At 32.6% G+C, this 24,230-nt stretch overlaps 1 protein-coding gene and 1 pseudogene across 1 annotated transcript; both read right to left on the bottom strand.

Annotated features, from left to right (window-relative positions):
• Positions 1-1,724: 1,724 nt before the first annotated feature.
• On the bottom strand, positions 1,725-9,573 carry LOC147392111 (histidine--tRNA ligase, cytoplasmic-like; annotated as a pseudogene).
• Positions 9,574-11,535: 1,962 nt separating this feature from the next.
• On the bottom strand, positions 11,536-12,083 carry LOC147392110 (uncharacterized). The gene has a single exon (XM_086457341.1). The coding sequence runs from the start codon at positions 12,002-12,004 to the stop codon at positions 11,738-11,740; it is 267 nt and encodes an 88-aa protein (XP_086313467.1). The 5' UTR covers positions 12,005-12,083; the 3' UTR covers positions 11,536-11,737.
• Positions 12,084-24,230: the final 12,147 nt, after the last annotated feature.

Genomic DNA, 24,230 nt, shown 5'->3' with positions numbered 1-24,230 from the left:
ATAAGGTATATTTGGGGTGGGGAATATTTTCTCTCTTGGGATGAAAAATCTCTTATAAGATAAAATTTCGAAACTATAATTTATAAACTTGCAAATTGTATTACTTAAGAAAATTATTTTCCCACCCACTCTCCATGTGCAATCAACCTGGTTGGTAGAGTAAAAATCTCATTTTATTTGACAACTCAATTCTTTTTTTTTTTCTTCTTAAAATTCATATTCTTCAATTCTTGATTTATTTGATAAATTGCTCTATTAAGATTTTAAAAGAAAAAAAACACATATTTATATTCCTCTTGTTCATTTATTATACATTCCCTACTCCTTGCTTGACATATCAACACATGGCAATTATGATATCAAAGGAGTCGTCTCACCTTTAACCTTTAGATTTGATTTTTTAAACAAGGGCTTATGTTAGGTGGTTGAATATGAAGATATTTATTTATTATAAGAAAAATGCTGGAATGACACAAGGTATTTATTGCGATTCTCACAAGTTTGACGTGAGATGTGCACATAATCATAGACTGTTTTCTTGTGATACGAGTAAAAATCATCTACGGTTATGTTTGCATCTTCACACCAGAATTGTGAGAATCACAGTAAATCCTGTGTCACCCCAACACGACTCTTGTTATTATTATTGGTAATCGATATCCTGGAAGATAAGGAGAGTATGTCATTAATTTGAAAATCTAGTGGTACATTATGTGAAAATTGTAAAATTCGATGGGTCAAGACTCACGAATTTTAGAGATGAATTTTGATGGCCTAGGATTGTAAATGTTTTTTATGTTCCCCAATTTCGATAGTTTAGAGTTTCTGAATCCCTCTTATCTTTCGTTAATTTGATAGTTTCGATTAGTCGAAAAAAATTTGACAATGAAAATATGATATCTTGATATGGACTTGTGCCATTGAATATGGGCTTTTTTCACATTATTGTATAACCACCAAAATTTAAGAGATATATCAAAATTACCTTTAAATATTCAGTTTTGGTCTTCTTGAGATTAATACACTTTTGCTAGCTAGGGATACAATATCCTTGGGAATCCCTAGCTTCCCTATTGTCATGTTGATGGGGGAGTTTCAACCCACATGTTAGAAGCTAGCATTTATTCTTTCCATTTTAGACTTTTCTAGTCTCAATCCACGGTTGAGTTTTCCCATCAACCTGACTGTTAGGATTTGAAGAAAAATGCAAATTTCTTAGAGATCAATCTTAATCTTCTAGAGATTTATACATTTTTCCTAGGGATATATTTTTCTTGAGATCACTAGCATCATAATGTTCATGTAACATTTTCCATTTTGTTTCTAGCCTTGGTTGAGCCTTCCCATCAACATGATCATTAGGATTTGAGGAAAAAGGTAGATTTTCTAGAGACAACTGCTAGTCTTCTAGAGATTAATTCACTTCTCATAGGGATACATTTTTCTTGGGAGTCCCTAACATCCCAATGGTCATGTTGATGAGTGCCTCAACCTATACAGTTTGAGACTAGCATTTTTCTTTTCCAACTGTTCTAGATATTCAATCCACTCACCACTTCAAATGATTCCAATAATGGTGAGGAGACCCAAAGCACCTAATAACTTATCTTTCCTCAAAAATAAAAATAAAAAAGAATAGTTTATTTGAACCTCAACCTTTTTTGTCCTACAATTGCTATTTTTTTCTTCAAAAAAATACAATAATAATTTCAAAAAATAAAAAATCAGTTGGGTCCCCAGAAGATCAAATGCATGAGCTTCTCTGCCTTCTCCTCTTTCCTTCTTTGAGTCTCGTCGGCACTACTTCTCTTGGATGGATTCGAGGCACCAGAAAACCACCTCACTTGGTTGGACTCGTCGGATTCTGGCACTGAGCTTGTCTGCATGGATCTGAAGACAAACTCAAGTTTACTCACTAACGTATTACTACTCATCTTTATTTGATTGTAAATTATAAATAAGATATGTTTAGCAGAAATAATGAAGGCTGTGTCAAATAAGTTTGCTCTAGACTTGATGGTTTAGACCATATAAATAAATATAGGTGAAGAAAGAAGGTTGAAAAGCAGCTTTCTGGGGGTGGTTAGAAACAAATGGTTTTGGTAAAACTGGAGAATTTAAAAGTAGATTCCGCTCTGGGAATGTGGGTGGGTAATGGTTTTGTTTCTTCAATACCACTTGAAAGATTCCAGCCCCCACAGGAATAAATTAGTCAAAAACAAAGCATGTGGTTACTGTTTTGTCCCCTCGATTTTTTCAATTTTGATTTCATGACATTGTGGGGTTAACTGAAAATGAAATCTACCATGAAAATGAAATCTACTATGTAGGTGAATTTATGATTCTAGATACTTTTTGAAAATATGATAAATTGTCTATATTCATTAAGAACAATATAGACTTTTTCTATGCCTAAAAAATATATATATTGAAAAACATACCTTTTTGGATAAAATTATTAACCTAACATTATGGTCACCTTTTAAAAATTGTAGGGTTAAGTTCCAGTGATTCGTGAGAAAACACATGATCTCAACTGTAGACACCTCGATTTGAACGGGCCCTCACTTGAAAGGGCCCAAAAATAGTAAGGTTTCAATAAGTTCGACCAACGGGCCTCAATGGCCCGAATCATTGAAAAATGATACTTTCGTCGAAACCCAAGCCACTAACACCTTTCAATGGGTTAGTAGGTCCACCAAAAGGGCTCGGCACACTCCCATCTACCATGCTCCGTGCAAAATACCGATTTTCTAACAAAGGGGGCCAACGGGCCCCTAAGGCCCAAAACATCAAAAGTAGTAACTACGATTAAATCAATGCTCTTAAGACCACCTCATGGTCTCGAGGACTCGCAAAAAGAGTAGTGACCCATCCTACAGTTGTTCAACGTCGTCGCTCCGCACTCGCATGCAAAAATCGATAAATTCCCCAACGGGCCCGAAAGCCCGATTCGCCAACACGTGGCATTTTGATTAAATCAATGGTTTCAAAAAATCAAAAAAAATCAAAAAAATAAAATGTGAGACTTGGGATGCCTACCCCTTCATCCAACCTTCACCGTTCCATCTCCAAATCCGATATCCAATCCAAAACAACCCACAACCCTTCTAAACCCAAGCCCAATACATTAAAAGCCCATAAACCACTATCCATACCCCCATTCACTATCCAACCCACAACCCAACCCATCAACCCTTACCCACATCAACCAATCAACCCCTCAACATCAAAAGATGACACTTGTCATCACCATCCTTCACCTCCCTCATCCAATCACCCACTCCCATCACTATGCTCTAAACAACTCATCTAACTTCTCTCCAAAACTACCTCAACCCATACCCTACCCTAACCTAACCTACCCCCATCCTCTAACATCAACAACCAACTACACCTTCACCCATACCCTAACCCATCACCATTATCTAACATCATCAACCACCCACATCATCACCCATATCTCTACCCATCATTTTCCTTAAAACACTCCAATAAAATCAACTCAACCCATACTTCCTTCATCATCAATCAACTAACCCATTTCTCTCTCTCTAATCAAACAACCCCCATCAACCAATCAACCAATCTCACCACCTCACCCCCTCATCATGATTGCCACATGGCATCATCTCCTTTCTCCTCCCAAAAACTAACTTAACAACCTCTTACACAACCCATTCTCCTAAATCTACACACCTTACCTCATCAACCAACCTAACACTCATTCTCTAAAACCACTCTCTTACACCCCCACTCCACCACCAACCATCACTCATGTCAACCCATCAAACACTCTACCCAAATGGGTTTGGGTAGGATCCAACCCATTTGGGTCTAAACCTCACCCATTTTCATTCATTACACATTTACCCTCCATTTCACCTTAAATTTCACACCCCTCACTCCTAAATCCTATACCATTACCCCTTCTCTCACATTTTAACCCCATTATACCCCCAAACCCCCTCCAAACACCTATATATACCTCCCCTCTCACCCCAAAAAGGGTGACACCAAGTCTCAAAAAAAAAAAAGATTTTCTCTACTCCTCTCTATCATTCTCTCATACTATCTTCTAAAAAAGGAAATTTCACTCTCATATTACACTAAGGATTTGAGAAGCATAGAAGAAGAAGGAAGGGAAGAAAAGAAAGGAGAACTTTGAAGCTACAAGGTGGGTCCTAAGCACACCCCCTCCCTCTCTCTAACCTTCTACTCTTCCCTCTTCTAATACCCCCTACTTTCATTTTATTTTGTTTTACCCCTCTTGATGATTGGGCCCCAAGGCTAAGGTTCATAAGGGTCATTTCCATTAATGAAATGACCCTATGATCAAGCCGAAAATGAATCCCTACTTAGGGAACAAATGCACCCACGTGGCACATTTTTTACCTTCTTTTAAAGATCAAAATGACCAAGTTATTTGAGGTTACCGCCACGTGGCGGGGAGGAAAGGGTGCCTAACACCTTCCCTTTTCTCCAACCGAACCGCTTACCCAAATCTCGAGGTTTGACTACCCCTTATCCATCGCGAGTCACTAAAATGCCAAAATCTCATCTTTTGGAAGAAGTACCTCGGGTGACCATTCACACCCACTTCTAACTTGAATGGTGGCGACTCCAATATTTAGTAGTTGTGGCCGTCATAATGACGAGAACCACGTAACTACATCAACCATGTGAATACAAAATCCAATGGTCAAGATTTATTCATTTCCCAATAACACAAATCTCAGGAATTATCTTCAACCAATAATAAAGTCATAGAATTGACTATATCACCCCTTTAGCCATTTGGTATCTCTTTAATGAAGTGATACCATTCATAGCAACATATCTGGAAAATGGAACAGTTAGGTCATATACCACAGAGAACAAAGAGCAAAATTATATTTGTGACAAGAAGGAAACCTAACCAGTAGTTTTATTTAAACAAAATATAATCAATAATCCATGTTCATCAGCACAAACATGAGAGCTATATACACAAAATGTATTCATCAAGACTACTTACACTTCAGATCTTGTAACTCCAGTGTTGTCAGAAGAGGTGCTCAGGCCCCGCTTTGTCCGCTTAGACCAACCAAGTGCCACCCATTTTATGGGAGGTTAAAATGGTAATTTTATAAAATAATTTTTAGAAGACCATGGTCTAAGGGTTAATCAATTTTAGAATACAAGAGGTGTCCCAATTTTTCATTGGTGAACTTGGAGGAGTGGTGTGTCTAAAATTAAAAGACAATTGAAAGCGGGCATTAAACTACTTGTGGTATAAATGTTGGAATCACAAAGGGACTCAGAGAAAAATGATAATGCATCAGTGGGAAGTTCAGAATACATACAGACATCATTTTTTACTTGGAAGATTCCCTTTCATTAAGAAAATAGATTAGGATTAGATCAAAATCAATCTCCTTGCTAACAATCTCCCATTTAATTCTTGAAAAATTCAGACTTTTTTTTTTTTAAATGCAAGTTTTATTCTCCGGATTATTAAACTATTCTGAATAATTCACACATATTAATTTTAAAAAGAATAAAATACGTTTTTATGATGTTTAAAAAAAAAAAATGCTACTGTAACTTGTTGAATATTGCAAAGTGTAAACTTGTAAATTGTGACATGTAGCACAAGTCGACTTTGAAGCGGTCATGCTTCAAAATTTTGGAGGAACCACTTTTTTATATGACAAATGAGCCTTTCTATCTTAAAAAAACTAATGACATGGTGCTCTACATTTATTTGAGATTACACTTTAATTTTTCAAATTGATGATTTGTCCTTTGACTTTAGTTTTCATTTATAAATTTTTATAAACCAATGGAACAATAACCTCAATGCCCTCATTATCACCACGATCATTATTACTATCACTAATTTCATCATCACTATCACTATTAAAATCATTATCATATTACTGATTTTTTTTATTTTAAATTTTTTGAAATGAGATGAATAACACACGTATGAAGTATATGTCGCATATTTTTCATTTATCGAATTTTTAACTGAATTTTTGCAATCTAAACTCAAATAGAATTCAGATTTTTCATGAATCAAATTTTGACAGTATTATGAATCTCTAACAATGATCAATCTAGCTAAATGTCTGGAACTAATATTTGTTTAAATAAAGGGAAAAGCTCCCTAGTACAGGAAACACAATCCTGCTTATCTGACACATTGAAATGCATTGCCTTCAAGGTAAAGTAGTAGTAGCTATCTTAGGACATCAAATGTTATCATACCAAAATACCTCAACATCCCTTATTTTTATAATCTTACAAAAATTTACACATTTAAGCATGCCTCAACATAAGGAATTTAGGGAAATTGCCAAGATATCAATCATAACTCTAATAAGAAGTAGGGGTTGTTCAAACTAACAATAAGGGTATGTTTGATTGCATGGAAAGTCACTTTCTATGGAATTTGAAATCCATGGAAAATTAGTTGTGGAAAATAGGTAGGATTTGAAAATCAAATTCCATTGTTTGATTTCACTATGATAAAATCATGGAAAAATATGAGAAAAAAGAAGAGGAGGAGGAGGAAGAAGATGAGAGGAGGGGGGAGAGGAAGAAGAAGATGACGAGGAAGAGGAAAGAGGGGAGGATGTGGCGATGAAGGTGGCGGCGGTGGCGACGACGGTGGTGGTGGCAACGGTGGCGATGACAGTGGCAACAATGACGACGACGGAGGTAAATGAGGAAGATGGGGGGAAAACGTGGTGGTGGTGGTAGCGGAGGAGGTGAGGGATGGAGAAGGAGAAGAAGAAAAAGAAGAAGAAGAGAGAGAGAAGGTGGTCGAAAACGGAGCCGACGGCAACGGCGACGACAATGACAACGACGACGAGATTAGTGTAATGGTGGTGGTGGTGGTGGTGGTGGTAGTGGTGGTAGGGAAGAATTGAGGATGGAAAATATAGGTGGATTTCATTTCCCCACCCATATGGGTGGGAAAGTGAAATCCATGATTTAGTGGACTTTTTGAATGGGGTGGAAAATGAATTTCCATTTCCATGTGTAATCAAACACTTGAAAAATGTCATTTTCCATGGAAATTGATTTTCCACCTTATTTTTCAAGTGCAATCAAACATACCCTAAGATACATTACCTGGTCAGCGAGGTCATATATCAATTTTGAATCTTCACCATATTTTCCCATGAGAGTCTCTCTTAATTCAAACACAGGAGTATCTAGGGCAGTAGCCCCATGCCTCTTAAGCATATCTTCTATGATTGAAAATGCTCTGTGTTATGGCCATCTGTTCTTTAGCAAATTCTCTCCTACCTTAAAAGAAATAAAACATATTCAGCATAAAATACGTAATTCAAGCAAAAGAAACGTCAAATATATGGTGCTTTATCACCTGGGGAAGTCCTCTAGCATCCTTTCTTTCCACAATCTCTTTTACTTTCTTCAAAAAAATTTTGAGTTCCAAGTCCTTAGGATCAAAAGATTTTTTGACCACTCATCCAAGGTAGCTAAATTTTCAAATGGTTCCCTACCTACATTCCCCAATCTTTCTTTAATAAGCTGCCTTACAACAGCAGTTCCCTTCCCCAAAACTACCTTCTTCTTCTTCTCGTTCTTTCTTTAGACATTTGATTTACTCCTTTCATCTCAACTCTCGAAGGCCCAACAACTACCCCAACTTAGGTTTTCTCATTCGATTCATTTCTCTCAAGTATAAATAGTGCCAATGATCCCTCCCTAGCAAGAATTTCTCTTACGCTCACCAATAATCTGTATATTTCATGCAAAAAGGTGAGATAATCCAATTCAAATGCTTGTGAAACCAGCCGAGACATCTCTTTCAAACTATCAAAGTGAAGGTGACTACTCGCTAACATTTCCAGCACCCCAGAACGTAAATCAACATCATCAATTGTATCACAGATTAGATTTGCTTGGCTTAAACTGCTCTCTCCTAGAAACAATAGAGATGACACCAAAGGCGAAAATGTCGTCACCAACACCTTCCAAGTCCCAACTTTCACACTAGAATTCAACTTAGCCTGCATTCTCGAATGAACCCACCTCTCTACTTCCCTGAAACTCCCATGAACCTTTGGGATCTCCGAAATTGAATCGGACCAAACACACCCATGAGTTTCGAACCAAAAAGTAAAACCTTCATATCACTGGCAACAAAAGATTCATCCTTAATGGAGAATCCATCACCAGAATCCACCAAATTAAGAGCCATTGATACATCAGCCTTTGACTATTAGAACGTTATGTCGTGTGGCCAATTGATCTCACGGTTTTTGGTTGTTTAATTACATAAGGATTCTATATACATAATGGATATTCATATTAAAGAGCCCCCACTATCGTTAGAATTATTAATATTTTATAAAGTTAGTAAGAAACTTTGATGAATAAAAAACTTACTAAAAGAATAATTTTAAGTCCTCAACTTTCATCTATAAAAATGATTGACGATCCCATATTAAAATATATGAATAAAAAGAATTAAGTGTGGAAAACACACAAAGTAGAGAGTTTTAGTAGAGTAATATATATCAATCACTAGTACCTAACCGATCCATATAGAGAGAAAGTGAGTCTAAAAGGAAGGGATCAATTTGATTGGGATTTTGAAAGCTTCGAGGAACACAAAGATAGAAACACACACTTCCAACATTTGCATCAACGATTTTCCAATGACACAAGGTAAGTACCATCAACTCGATTTATATTGAATGGATAATATGCTTAAGGTATACGATAGATTAGATCCTATTGAGAAAAATAAAAATATATTAAAATTATATTTTTTGATTTTGAATACGCAAAATATAACATGTAGTATCAAAGTCCTAGATATTGAATCTCCATATCTTGACTACAAACCATTCATGAAGGTAGGTTGCCTTGATTTAAGATAAAATTTTCATTTCAATTTCTTGATCTCGTTCTGATAGATTAAATTTTATTGGGAAAAATAAAAATATATTTAAGTTATGTTTTAAGATTTTGAATGCGCAAAAATAAGATTTTGAATGCTACAGTTGACAGAGATAATGAATTATGATCCAAAAGAGCACAAATTCCATCCTGAGTCACAGATGAATTCTCCAAAACAAACAATTCTCCATCAGTTTACTCTGTATCCTCAAGTGTCGAGCCATTTAACCGAAATAAAGAATCTAAAAACCCTTATACAAACCAAAGTCCAAGAAATCAGGGGCGAATCCTCTGTTTAGGGTGTCTGAGATGAAATGTGGGAGAAGAGGTCAGATGCTAGTGTTGGTGAGGACGAGCTTGTTAAGGAAGACAATGAGGGAAGCTCGGGATTCTTCTAGGGTTTTGTTTGAAATCTGAAGACGGGTTGAAGAAAGCGAATGAGTTGGAGATAGCTTTTCGAGGACTGAAGAATCGATTCTTACTTGAGAGAGGCCGTTCGCAACAACGTAAATGGAGGATGGAGAGAGACGAACCTTTCCCTCCAACTGTTACGATAGAGATGCTATTGGCACCCCAACTTTTACTTATTACACCCAAACTAGAAATAAATATAAAATAAACAGAATGGTTGAGAGTTACTCCCTCTCTCATTTTTATTTTTATCGTTTAGATTTAAGATTTTATACGATCTAGGTATGGCAATTTGCCCCATCCTTCCTCCATAGACTCGGGTTTTTACTACCTTAAACTATTTCTCTTTATGATTTTAGTATTAAAAATAAAAAATTGATTCGATTGGAGGGCAGGACGATTTTGATATACCATGCCCCCGCCAGTCTACCCCACCTCCAAACTCGTCCCGCCCCGATAATATATATTGTTATATACATATAAAATAACTACTCAATTTAATTGAGTGTTATAAAATTAATTACTAACTTGAGCAAAATCTTTATATTGTTTGAAATGTGTGTTTTAATCTTTAATTGAGGTGATAAATAATTTAAGAAAGTGAGATGTAATAAGTAAAAGTTGGGGTGCGAATAGCAGCTCTCAATTTTAGATGAGCTTAAAAGTTTTATATATTTATAATAGTATTTTTTATTTTCATAAATTTGGTTAACAAGTTTCCGGTCATACAATAAAATTTTAATGCAGTGTACACTAATAAAAATTGAAATTGAATGAGTCAATGTGATGGTCGATTCAAAATCGACATGCTGGTTTAATTTAATCTCTATTTTTATTTAAATAGTTGTTATTTTTACAAATTTTCAATCATATATAAAATATTAAGATAAGTGATTCACATTGACCCTATCACTCCATTCCCCATTATGAGTCATCTTAGTTCTTAACATGTTAAGCTTCAAAGGCTTGAACCCATTTTAACTATTTAATGATGGAATCAACAAGTATTGAGTGTAGTGATCAGGACTTCCCTTCAAAGAGGGAGAATAGCTCTCGACTTACCTAATATATGTAGTTTGTAGGGTATTGCATACTTTAAAAGAAAATTAAAAATAAAAAAATAAAAAAATAGTTGAATTGGGGTTGGCCACACTTAACTTAAATTTTAACTTCTAACATGTTTAAGACACATTTTAACAAGTCCATTGGAGAGATTTGCCTAGTCACTAACAGATGCACAACATGCAGTGATTTTAGATTGCGGATGTTCTAAGAGGTCATTTGCCACCACCAACCACCCTATCATTAAAAAAAAAAAACATAATAATAATAATAATAATAATAATATGAGTGAATTATTATTTCATGAGCTAAAAATGATTTATTACAACTCATTATTCATTTTAATTACCAAAATGTGAACAATCAAGTTTATGTTAAAAAAAATATTTCACAAAATAAAGTGACTATTTCAGAGGTTTAAAATGACAATTTCACTTTAAATTTGTGAAATAGTCACTTTAAGAACCTCCGAATTCGTTCTCATTCACGTATTGGTAATTAAAATGAATAATAAGCCAAATCATAAATTCATCAAAAGTTGATCAATTTTTCATAAATATCTCTAATATTATTGGGTGATGGATTTCAATTGTGAGAACCTTAGTAAAGGGATTGTACTGTTAGAATATTAAACACATTAATGAGGTGTATTCTGATACACCATATCATATTAGAGGTTAGGATAGGATTTCTTAAGATTAGATTCGATTATGGGTATCTAATCCCATGAGTTAGGATTTCTCATGTTTTCTCATAAAGCCCCGTTGAGGTTATTGAATTTTATCATTCAAAATATAAAGATAAATTCAGTTTCAGCTTGTTTCACATGTACAATCACATGGAATATTTTTTCAAGGAAAGCGATTCCTCGTAAATTGGTAATGAAAAATTGAATTTTGTGGGAAAATCAATTTTGTTTACTATTGTAACGAAAAAGGATCCATTAACAACAGAATTGGATAAGGAAAGCTTCACAAATTAAAATATAAAAAGATTTATACAAGAGAAGGTGAAACCCTTACTTTAATTTTTTTTAAAGTGATTCTGGAAAGTAGGATTGGTTGGTGTTAATGAGAATCTTTAGATGTCGGATTTAGGGAATAATCCAACAAACTAATTACAGGAAAATCTAAGGAACTCTAGGCAAATGGAAGGAAACTACATTAATTTGAGAAATAATAACTTCTACAAAATAGATTTTAAAAAATCAAATTAACAATTTTGATAATTTCACACATATAATATTATTTACAATCGTTGAATCTAAAAAAAAGAAACAACACAAAATTTATGTGTGATCCGCAATGAATCCAAACATTTACAGCTATGGCGCCCCTATAAATTAATTGGATCCCCAACAATTCAAGTACATAACTTTCCTCAAAGACTCGTCCGATTGCTTAATCTTCTCCTCCCTCATCTTATTTATGATCACAGAAGTAGATTGAGAAGATAGTCTCTTGGCTTCAGAAAATGATCTAAGATTGGTCTTCGCGTGTTGATGTATCGATCTAAAAGCGTAATTCCATCTACAGAAACCTTGATCTTTCAGAGTCTCAACAGCTCCCATAGTTCCTGCCACGATCCATGCTTTGTTCATCCAACTCATCTTTTCTTTTTGTTCTCTTTTGATTCAGAAAGCTTTCTCTGTTTTTTTGTTTGTTTGTTTGTCTTTCGAATGAGCGAAGGACTTGGAGGAGAAAGATATATATATATAAACTACGTATTGTGTGCGAGTGTTCTGTGGGCGAAGTTAGAAAAACCGGATGTGGTTTTGCAAACCACAAGCACAGCTACCGGTTTTTCGAAAGCCAACAGAATATGTTCCGCTGGTTTTTCTATTTTTGTTATACTGAATCCAATAGCCTTGTTCTGGGGGTAAATTTTTTTGCTGTACATCTGTACTCAACGTTTTAACGAATAAGTACCACGTGGAGTACAGTCCAGGCCCGTTAGTGCATCTCAAGCCCACGATGGAAAAAAAAAAAAAAATCTTGAATCCAGACTTACACAAATCAGCGTGGTTGAATTTTGGGAAAATTACTTAAAGGATCCTAATGGCAGTGTTCCTTTTTGACTAATGATTGATGAATTTACCTAAATTCAAAACTCACTAACGTGCCATGCGCAAAGAACCATTGACTCTTTCGCTTGGGATACACAACTCTAATTTGGGATATACAATTGTAGGTGGCAGGTCGGTCATGTATCCCGAGAGAGAGAGAATTTACATTTCTTTGCCACGTTAGTGAGTTTTTAAGTTTACTTGTTAGGTTGAGTTCAAAAATTAATACTCTTTCTTTTTAATTAATTTTTAAGTTTTAGGATTTCTCTTAATAATCTATTTAGTAAATTTTTTTATTATTTCTAATCAGTTTTAGAATTCCACTCCGAACATTTCTTACGATTAAAATATTAAAATTGTCCTAATCATTTTTATTTTAAAATTTTGGATTTTCGACATCATAATTGAGTTTCAGAGACTCCATTCTGATATTTTAAAGATGCATGCATGCAAAAAAAAGAATTTTTTTACTTCAATTTTGGATGAAAATCAATCAAAGGTAATTCTTTTGGTTTGAAATCATCTACACAAGTCGTAATGTCAAGTTTTTAGTCAATCTTTCTATTTATTTTAGTTGGAAAAACTTGATAAACGCAAATGGGTGGATTTTATTGGGCTCGATCTCACTACTTTTTATTTTTTAGGTTCAACAATAAAATTGGCGAGCTAGACAATAAATAAAAATTGGTGAGCTCAACACTGTATAAATTTTTGTGAATCTCGATTTTATTTTTCAAATTTTTTTTTTGTTATAAATCTTCAAAATAAATAAAAATACATCTAAATGTTTACAATTAAAAAGATATGATTTCCATACATCATTCATGATAAAAAAAAAAATAATAATAATTGTTGAAAATGATTGGATTTATCGTTGGAAAACCTAAGTATTTTCAAAAAAATTATAACCTGAGATGAGATTGAGGGACCATTAAAAATTAAAAAATTCATTAAATGGACTGTCAAGCAACTGCTCAAAAATTAGGGATTAATTATAAAAAAAAGTTGTTCATCAGGTCCTTTAATTAATTTTCCCTTGAAAATTTGTGGGTAGATCTACAAATCTGTGGGAGCAGACGTGGTGATTTGAGTGGTAAGGGTGTAAATCCCATTAATAAATCTATCATCATGTACCTAATTATTTTTAGGTTTGATTCTCATAGTCAAGTTAGGGATTTGATAGTGTATTTATTTTAATGTACTTATAATTTATTTAGAGAGATTCTATTGCCATGCCAACTTTTGCTACTGCCACCCCGATTCATATGTAAATATCAAAGAATTACCACACATATTGGGGTGGTGTTAGCAAAAGTTGGTGTGACAATAGAAGCTCTTTTTATTTACATTGACGCTAAACAATCTAATTAAGAATCAAAATCTGGAAAGTGTACCGTTCTTGTAGAATAGAATGATGTCTACGTTTTAATTGGAGATTAAAGCACATTATACTCTTAATTGTTGCGATTAGATCCCAAACCACATACATAAATTTGATTATTGAAATTAATCCCTTCTAACACCCAAATAATCAATTTCAACAACCAAACCTTGAGAATATATTGCAAAGCAAATTCAAGTAATAATAAAAAAAAAGTAGATAAATGAACACAATCACAACATTAGATATACATGATTCACCCATAATAGGACTACATCCATGGGTAAATCGACAAGTAAAAATTCACTACTGAAGGAAGAAATTATAAGTATGAAGGTTTATACTTACCTTCAACTATCTAGTAATAACTCAAACAAGAAATCAATTATACTCTCATTATTACAAACTTGCAACAATCATGTGAAGATCACCTTCATGAACCTTGAGCATCTAGATTTTACAAGAGAAAAAAAATACATACACAGAGACTTAATGTTTTCTCACACCTTTTAACAGAAGAAATAACCTCCTTTTATGGATAATAATTACCATCTAAAAATTCCTTTTATTTCTCATAAACTAATGAAATAACATTACCCAAAATACCCTTGGAGAAAACTCATAAATCTTAAAGAATAAAAAATGGTGATTTTATATCACCAAATCCAACAATCTTCACCTTGATAGAAAATCACTTATATGTCATTGCTAAACAACCAAACTTACATTGGCTTAAAACCTAGAGAAGTCGAGTTCTTTTCCAACTTCTCTACTTGAATCTTCTTCATTAGCATATCTGATAAGTTTTCTTTGATTCTCACCTTTATCAATCGCATCATGCCTTCTTCATTCATGTGGCCCAACCTCTAATATCGTAACCAAATCAGAAAGTCGTTATTTTTTCTAACCATGTTTGCATCTCCAACCACCGTTTCTCCAGCTAACTTGTACAAATTGTCAAATTGTACACCCTTGATGATAATCAATGCTCCTTTAGCGATCTTGAGAACTCCATCTTCTTAACAAATTTGTAATCACCCGAATCTAATTAGGAAAGAAAAATCAAACTCTTTTTAACTTCGGTACATGTCTAACTCCTTCTAATATTTTCACCATCCCATCAAGCATTCTCAACTTTACTATGCCAACTCCGACCATTTTACTAGTTGAGTTGTTTTTCATCAAAATCGAACCACCATCACATGATTCATATGAACTAAACAAAGATTGATGGGGGCACATGTGATGAGTAGTAACACTATCAAGAATCCAATTTTCTTGGAACATGAGATTGTTTTGAACCATGAACACTTCTTCTTCCATAAATCCGGATGTAGACTCCTCAACTTGATTAGTTTTTTTTTTTTTTTTCCTTTGGCACTTTGTTTCTCGTTATCCATCTGTTTGTTGGAACTTAAATCTTTACTTGATTCATTTATTTTTCAGCAATCCTTTTTTAAGTATCCCATCTTGCCATAATACCAACAACCTTCCTTGTCAAAATGACCTCTAAATCTTGATTGATGTTTGGATTTTCTTCTTGACATGTGAACTTCCATACCCAGGTCTCTCAAGCTTTCCAATGATACTTTCCTTTGAAGCTTATCAACAAGTAATGCACTACACATCATCCAAGTCAAGAGCATCTTCTTTGGTACAACTCAAAGTTGTGACCAAATTTTCATAAAACTCTAGTAACGTGCATAATAAACTCACTGCCTTATCTTCCGTTTTCATGCTCACACCAATGCTTTCAAGTTGATAAATAATGTTGTTAAACTCGTTTAGGTGCTCCGAGATCTTCGTGCCTTCCTTCATTTTCTTGGAATACAATTTTCTCTTAAAGAAAATTCAATTAGTTATAGACTTAATTTGATACAAATCTTTTAATTTCACCCATAAGTCTTTTTTTATTTTCTCCCTGACAATATTGAATAGCACCTCATTTGCTAAACACAAATGAATGGTTGTCCGTGCCTTCAAATAGAGTTCTTTCTAATCATTTTCGCTCATCATTTTTGCCTTTTTGTCTTTTCCATACAAAATCTTGTGTTGTCCTTGTTAAATTAACAAGTCATGGATTTTTATCTTCCATAACTCAAAATCTTTTTTCCCATCAAATTTCTCCACCTCAAATCGAATGTTCACCATTTTTCTTGTAAAAATCTATTACAAGCAATTTATCAAACACAATGCATACACAACCTGGACGCTCTGATACTATTTGTTGTGGTTAAATCCCAAATCACACACGAAAATTCAATTATTGAAGTTTATCCCTCCTAACACCGAAACAATCAATTTTAATAACCAAACCCTAAAAATGTGTTATAAAGGAAATGCAAGTAATACAAAAGAAAATAGAGAAACGAACACAACCACAACACAAGATATATGTGGTTCACCCACAATGATACTACATCTACGGGGTAAGTCGACAAGTAGAAATTCACTACTTAAGGAAGAAATTACAAGAATTGAGATTTATATTTACCTCCAACTCACCTATAAACCCTACTAAATCTCTAACACTAACTCTAGTAATAACCCAATTAAAAAATTGATCCCACTCCCATTGTAATGAACTCAACACTAACCAAGTCATTCTCAAGTGCAATTTTAGAGATATGCATTTACCCACGTTCCTATTAGTCCACATGTATTTAAGGTATCTTGACGTGGATAAAGCATGGGTACATTTATAAATTTGGGATAACTTTAACATATGTGGACCAATAGGAATGTGAGGTCTCCAAAAACTCATGCATCATTCTCCAAGTAGAATATAGGAACTGGACACTTTATCAGATCGTGGTTCCCTAATTAAATATTAATTGATAAGTTTGTTAGAAGAAAATATACTTTAGCTAAAATTAAAATCTAAAGAGAATGTGAATCTTTGGATTTTTTTTTCCACAAACGTGGGTTTGTATTTTACATTCCTTCTCAATCTTAACTACAAATAAAGATGTCAGATCTTAATTTTCTAATATTTATTTTTGAAAATGTGACTCACTTGAATAGTTCATAGTTGATATCAAATTTCATGTGAAGAATAAGAACTATACATTTGCCTTTAAAAAAAAAATTCAAAAATTCAAAAATAATTGTCTAGCCTATCAAGTACCCAATCGATATCAGATATTTGATGGGTCCATTTTGATTTCTCAGATTTAATATCAAAAATAAAAATCGATAAGAATTGTAGCCAATGCTTTATCTAGATTTGGGTTCTCGTTATATCTAAAATCTAATTAAAACCAATCTACAACACCCATAGTGGCGTACCATCATGCACCATTAAGTCGTCTTAGATTCAAGAAATTACATAATTACTTGTCACTGGATCAGAACATTTCTATGGGCGATGGAACAAAGCCAAGCTCTATTCGGCCAAACATTCATGATTTAGTGACTTGAAAAGTGTCAAACTGCATCTTACAATGTTAGTTCAAATCCTTGACCTTAAGGATCAGAAATTCATCTATTTTTTATTTTATTTTATAGGTGAGCACGGTTTCTAATCGTGGATTCGTGGTATCATCACTCACAAATTTTACCGTCTAACCTATGTGCCACTTTCACAATCAATATTCTGGTTCCCTCTAATTTTTTATCCACAACTAATTAATCAAGTTAGGAAACAAAAATTAACTAGGTACATCTTAACCTAAGACAGTATAATAAAATACTAGAATAATATCCTTACAAATGCCAAGAAATCTATAACATAAATTGGTGGGATTCTTTGTGAGATTCTCAATTGGAAGTATTAATCCTAAGTAATCTATATAACTAGGGGTGGCAATTTCAACACGACCCGTGAATAGGACTCGAAAACTTTACGAAGTTAGTGTTTATGGGTCATAATAGTGGTAATCTTGTCTAACACAATTGTTAAATGGGTTAGATTTGGGTTCTGGGGGTCAACTCATTTAGTTATTCTATCATTAGTGTGTAATTTTAAATATATCAATAATTATTTAAGAATTTTTTAAAGTACTAATTTTTTTTCTAGAATTTTCTAGAACTTTTTCATAATACATTTTTTTAATCAAATTCTATAAAATATAAATGGTGTTTTAAGATATTTTTAAATTAATAAATGGTTAAACTTGAGCTAGTTTAGGAAAGAAAAAACTCTTTTTTTTAATAAGTTATTTATTTATATTTATATTTTTTTTACTCCTTTTTTTTTCATTAAAATCCAGTGGAATGTAGTGTTTGTTTCTTAATATTGACAAAATGACCTTCAATAAAATTTAAGATCTTACTAAGTAAGGCTATTATGTCTCATGCGATAATAAATTACATTCTGCTCAATCAATAATAATAATAATATTGAAAAATACTTTCCTTACTAAGTTAGTAAAGAAAAAGAAAGTTTTTTTATCACGTCACCTTATGGCATCCAAAAACATGATCTGATGTCACATAAGTGTAAAAGACAAAATTCTACGAACTTTGAAAAAAAGAATTTAAAAAAAAATTATTTTTCACCATTGAACTTAGTTTACGGTTGTCTTACTTTATTTTTAATCATGATATTTTATTTTTGGTGGTGGAAATGAAACTTATTTTATTTCATAAAGATTAGAATTTTGTTAAATAAGTTACATGTGGGTTGGGTCAGTATGCCTATTTATAAATGGGTTGGGTTTGAGTTTAAGTTTTTTACACGATTATTAAATGAGTTGGGTTTGGGTTTAGTAAATTTTCCTAATACCCTTGCCTCAACATGATAGGAACCCAACCGGACCCATTGCCACCCCTATATGTAACTATAAGAGTAAAACCCACAAAAGAACACACAAAGCACACGAAGGATTTTCGTTACATCACTTCACTTATTTAGCCTTTTTAATACCAATCATTATTCCTTTAACGATTGACCTTCACTTGGACATTGAAGTACAAGTGGCAAGTACATCACCAAAATATTGAATGTATGAAAACAAAGAAGGATGTGATCTTGGTAGCTTGCTCATGATGCAAACCTCCATTTGTGGAAAATAAAAGAAAAAATTATCTGTAGTATAAAAATCAAATTTTATTCTTATTGCTTTGCTCTCACTCTGAACTCAGACGACCAAAGTGTAGAGCGTGTATGGGTGCCAGTAAACAAATTGATGCATGTAGACTCGACGCTCACAATGTGAGTGACAAAATATACATTTGACACTTCTCAAATATTAACTTAAATCGTTATATGATATTTTGCTTTCTCATTCCATCACTATTTATTGTCTCATTAAAATAACAAAATATTCTCTTTCGCAACTTGAAATTAAATATCTTAAAAGAATAAAAGTAAACCAATTTTACTTGACTAAACTATCTTTAATAAATAGAAAAAGTGAAACCCTTTCCTCACTAATATAGTAAGATTATAAGTGTTAGTAGGGTTATTTTGATCAAATGAATTACCACATCAAAAATCCAACACCACAATCCTCTAAGTTTCATTAAACAGCTCATATAAAAAACAAATTATTTTTTAACTAGATCTAAGATTTTGAAAATGGACGGCTATCGAACTTCCACACTACTCTTAAACTTAAAATTGAAATTCAACAGTAAAATTCCCTTTTTTTTTTTTTTTCAAAATTCATAGAATTTCGCCCTCTTCAACCCTGAAGCATCTGATCATGTTTTTGAATGTCAAGAGGTAAGCCCAAGATCTCTTAGTAAGGCTAGAGAGCTAAAAAAGATTCATTTATTCAACTCTTATTTACTTATGTATTTCAATATAAGTTGGTACAACCAAATAGGTTTTGGTCAATACTATTTTTTATTATTAACAATTAATTAATTGTTAATTAATTAATATATGCTAACAATTAATTAATTTTTTTTGCTTGGAAGTTTTCCGATGAATTTTACAATTTCATAACATTTTTTTTAACACTAACACATCATTTTCCTCTTAATCTTTGCTATCATAGTAAGAGAAGGCTAAGTAGAAATGGTTCAACGTCAAAATTTGAGTGGCCATAATGCCCCCACTTTTATGTTTGAATGTTGTTAAAATAAATGTTAATAAATGTTGATTAATATTTATTTAAAATTGATTCAAATAAAATTAATTTAGTTTATTTTAAAATGATATTTGAAAGTTACTTTATGATTGGTGTACTTTTTGTTAAAGAAAAATAAGTATTTTTTAAAAGAACATTTCTATTGGTTGATGTCTTTTCACATGGATTGAAATTTGTAAAAGTTCTTTTGACTCCTTTTTTCAAATTTTTATAAATCCCACATTGCCTTTTAAAATGTTTTAAAAGGATTTTTAAACTATAAATAAGAACCTATTCTCAACTCTTTCTTCATTCCAAAGACTCTCTCCTTGAGAGCTCTTAATAGCTTCAAGCTATATGAAAATTTAATAATTCCTTTTTATTTTATATATATATATATATATATATATATATATATATATATATAATAAGAAAGAAAGAAAAAGAAAAGAAAGAAAGAGAGAGAGAGAGAAAAATTAATATTTAATAGGGCCGTTTAATTTTGGATAGGCACTAAGGCCGATCCGAAAGGTGTCGAAGGGGCCTAAGGGTGCTTAACGGATTTCTTGATTTGAATAGATGCCTAGTAGTTCCAATGGGTTTCATACCTATTGAGATTCAAAAACCATTTACGAATGGGTGTGATTTTTATAATTGTTATATATTTATGGAGATTAATTATGTTAAAATAACGAATTCAAAAATTTTCTACAAAAAGAGGCATTCGTGTATCCGAGATTCTGTGTGACAGATTTTCTCAAAATAGTACAAATTTTGAGGAAATATACAGTTGTGTTAGAACTGGGTTCTGTTGTATCCTGAAGACAAGTTCGCCAGCAACCCATCTGCATCTTCGTGTTCAATCGGAGTAGGGGCGTCTATTGTCTATAAGACAACGTAGATTACTACGTGCCTCAGAACAATTTAAGTTCAAGTTCTATTCTTTCCAATATAATCAAGGTCATTTTGATTAAAAAAAAAATCAAGAAAATTGCAATCCAAACCTTACTTAGTTTTTAAAATTACAAAAATATCATTTTTATTATATAATCTTCAAAAACCCTTTAATCAATATATTAAATTATAAATAAACCCTTTCATACGTGTGTTTGAAAATGCCACCTTTCTAGTTCTAGTTGTACATCTTCACAATAGTTATTACAATCACCACCCTTGATCATATAAAGAATCTTGAATTTACTTTTATTTTTTTAGAAGAAAAGTATTTAACAAGATGATGATTAGACAATGATTTTTCATAAAGAGCATATCATTTTTGACACTTGAGAGTTAAGATGTGATACATAAACTTCCTTGGAGACTGCATTCAACATTGTGCTGACATGGGAGTGTGCAGAGAATAATAAATTGTTTTCCTCAAGATACAAGTTGAAAAATTTATGATTCTTTCCACATTACCACGTTGGAGCAGTGTCGAAGGAAGTCTGTTGGACATTTTCCTATGTGTTATCAAATCCGCATTTAACGAATCAAACCTCGAAACAATTCAAACCTTGATTCATTAAACGTAGTGAGCCAAGCTTACTTTATTATTTTATATTAATTTTTTTTTATCCCTTCACATATTAATAAATTTCATAGATCTCCCTAATTTTTCAAACAAATAGCATGCCCCTTTGACTTTAGTCTATAGTAATAGACTGATGAAAATTGACCAAAAACCCTCATCATCAACTAAAAAATCCAGATTTGTTCTCTCCAAAATCTACCAGCTTCAACATCTTTTTCCCTTAATCATCACTTCAACCTCCAAATATCCTGATATCTGTCTACAGAAAAGGATTAGGTATCAAAGCATTGAAACAAGGTTTGAGGTTCGAGTCGACTCAACGAGTTAACAACTGTGATACAAAGTAAAACCAGCAAACGAAACCGCTGCCACTCTTTCTGGGAGCACAGCACTTGTTTTCAAAACCACGAACGTACTTCACTTGCACGTGTCAACTTCTCTATTTATAACATGCAGACTCCTCGCAGCCATTTGTCACAAACGAAACGAAACCCGAACCCGAAACGGATCTTTCTCAAACGATTTAAATACCAGTGAAGGACGAAGGATGAGTTTGAGGTACCTCAGCAGAATATATATTACAAGTGCTCAGCAAATGCTGAAAGACCAGAGCTCCAAAGGAATGATGGCCGGATTCAGGTCTTCTGATGCAAGATCCAGATTCGAATCCGGAAATTCAACTCAGACTAGTTGGGTTTCTTCTGATGGTGCCAATGATCCGGAAAAGAAGGTGAGCACAGAAGAGAAACGTAGAAGAAGGGAAGCAGAGAAGGCCGAGAAGGTCATGCATCTCATCTGTTGGGGACCCAATTGAGATTTTACCACGAATCCAAGATCATAAAAAACGTGTCTGTTTTTTTAGTTTTTGTTTTGTTTATTATGTCCATTTCTATGTTGTACCATTAGCTCACTTTTCAACCTTGGTGACAAAGTCGGGGTTCGTGAATAATTCGGCATGAGAAAGCTACGGCAAAAGTCGATAAAGTTGGGAACATCGGATAAATTTAAAAGTAAAAATAATCATTTTAAGTATAAAAATTGTATTAAAAAAAACGTATTTTATATATTAATAGAAAAAATAATACTTAAAAAATGCTAAAAATAAAATAATCTGTATTTTTTGAACAAAATTTAATCCCATAGTCGTGATTTAAAAAAAAAAAAAAGTGTTTTAATCAATAACTATGAAAATCATGATTTAATCGTGGCTTTTTATATAAAAAAAAAACACACAGATTTTTTATCACTATGTTTTCAACTTTCATACACACGTCTGAGGAGTTTATATTTATTTATTATCTCTCATGAATAGCACGATATAATGTGGAGTATTCTCTTTGAAAAAAAATTAGCGTCAAGACAGGCATGCTCCATGTTTTGGTGAATATTAGAAAGAATAATGATTTTCTGACGCCCCCTAACATAGCATGTGCTAAAATCATAGATTCTTTTCATAAGATACACAACTGAACATATTTATAGAGATGTACAATTATGTATCTTGAGAGAAAAAAATCTATGGTTCCAGCCCATGTCACATTTGGGGCATCAGAAAATCATGACTCAAAGAATAATGCCCCCCATGTGTTTTCAAATTGATAACCTACCTTGCCTAACTTAGGCTTTCTTTGAGAGAATGACTTAAATACTCTCATCTTCAATTTCTAGCAAAAAATCACTTGAATTTCTATTCAAAATTATTCATCTCCAATATGAGGGTAAAGGATTTTACCCTTGGGCATGCTTGTTACATCACAAATCATTTGCATTGCAAATATTTTGCAATACAAACATTTTGCACTGAAAAACAATTTACCATTGTTTAATAACTACCCTAAAATCTCTTGCGAAATCAAAGTTTTGCATTTGGTTGATATTTGCAAAGCAAATTATTTGACCTCATCAAAGAGAATATTATTCAAATTACAAAGATATCTTCATTACTATCTACACTATGATATGTATGAATTTACAAAAATATCGCTATCAAAGGTATAATAATTAACCTACACATTGAAATTACAAAAATATCATTCATCAAAGGAATTATTCAAATTACTAAAACACCTTTAGTACTTGTTGAATTAATATTTATATAAATTTATAAAAATACCCCAATGATGAGGGATATTTTGTAATTTCATATGCAAGTAAATATATCTTTGATGAGATGTATTTTTGTGAATACACATATTGGCTATTGTACCAAGTATTGAGGGTTATTTTTTTTATATAATTTAAAATTCCTTTGACGAATGGTATTTCTATAATTTCAATATATAATTTAATGCATCTTTGATTAGGGGTAGTTTAGTAAATTTATGTATAAATTATTTTAACAATTACTTAAAGTATTTTTGTAATTTGATTAATTTCTTTGATAGAGAGTAATTTAATAATTTTGATATGCATATGTTCGAATTAAATAATTTTGCAAATAATTTGCGGTATGTTTTGTGTCATAAATTATTTGTTAAAATTTCTTAAGAATTTAGGCGATTCATGCAAATCATTCGCAATGCAAATCATTTGCATTATGTAACCAAGCACCCATAAAATTAATTTTAAAAAATTATTTGCATTTGCAAATGATTTTCACCCTACCAAGCTGGACCTTAGTTTTCAAACTTAAGATTTTATCTTTTTCAACCTTCAAACTAATCATTAATAACCAAAAAAAACCTTTGAACTAGATATATTTAAGATCTAACAAAAACTATTGATAATCTTCTCGCAAAAATCAATCATCTTCAAGCTAGCTCTTTGGTCTCCTAAATAATTTATTTTAACCTATTTGACCCCATCTTTTTCAACATTGTTGTCGATTATTTTCTACCTCAC

Source organism: Akebia trifoliata, chromosome 11 (genome assembly GCF_017979445.1).
Source record: "Akebia trifoliata isolate Shusen 1 chromosome 11, ASM1797944v1, whole genome shotgun sequence".
In the NCBI taxonomy this organism is placed as follows: domain Eukaryota; kingdom Viridiplantae; phylum Streptophyta; class Magnoliopsida; order Ranunculales; family Lardizabalaceae; genus Akebia; species Akebia trifoliata.
This window is presented reverse-complemented; position numbering and strand designations above follow the sequence as displayed.

Bases quoted from the DNA above. Each gene is read 5' to 3' on its own strand.
- LOC147392110 (XM_086457341.1), bottom strand. From the start codon at position 12,004: ATGAGTTGGATGAACAAAGCATGGATCGTGGCAGGAACTATGGGAGCT.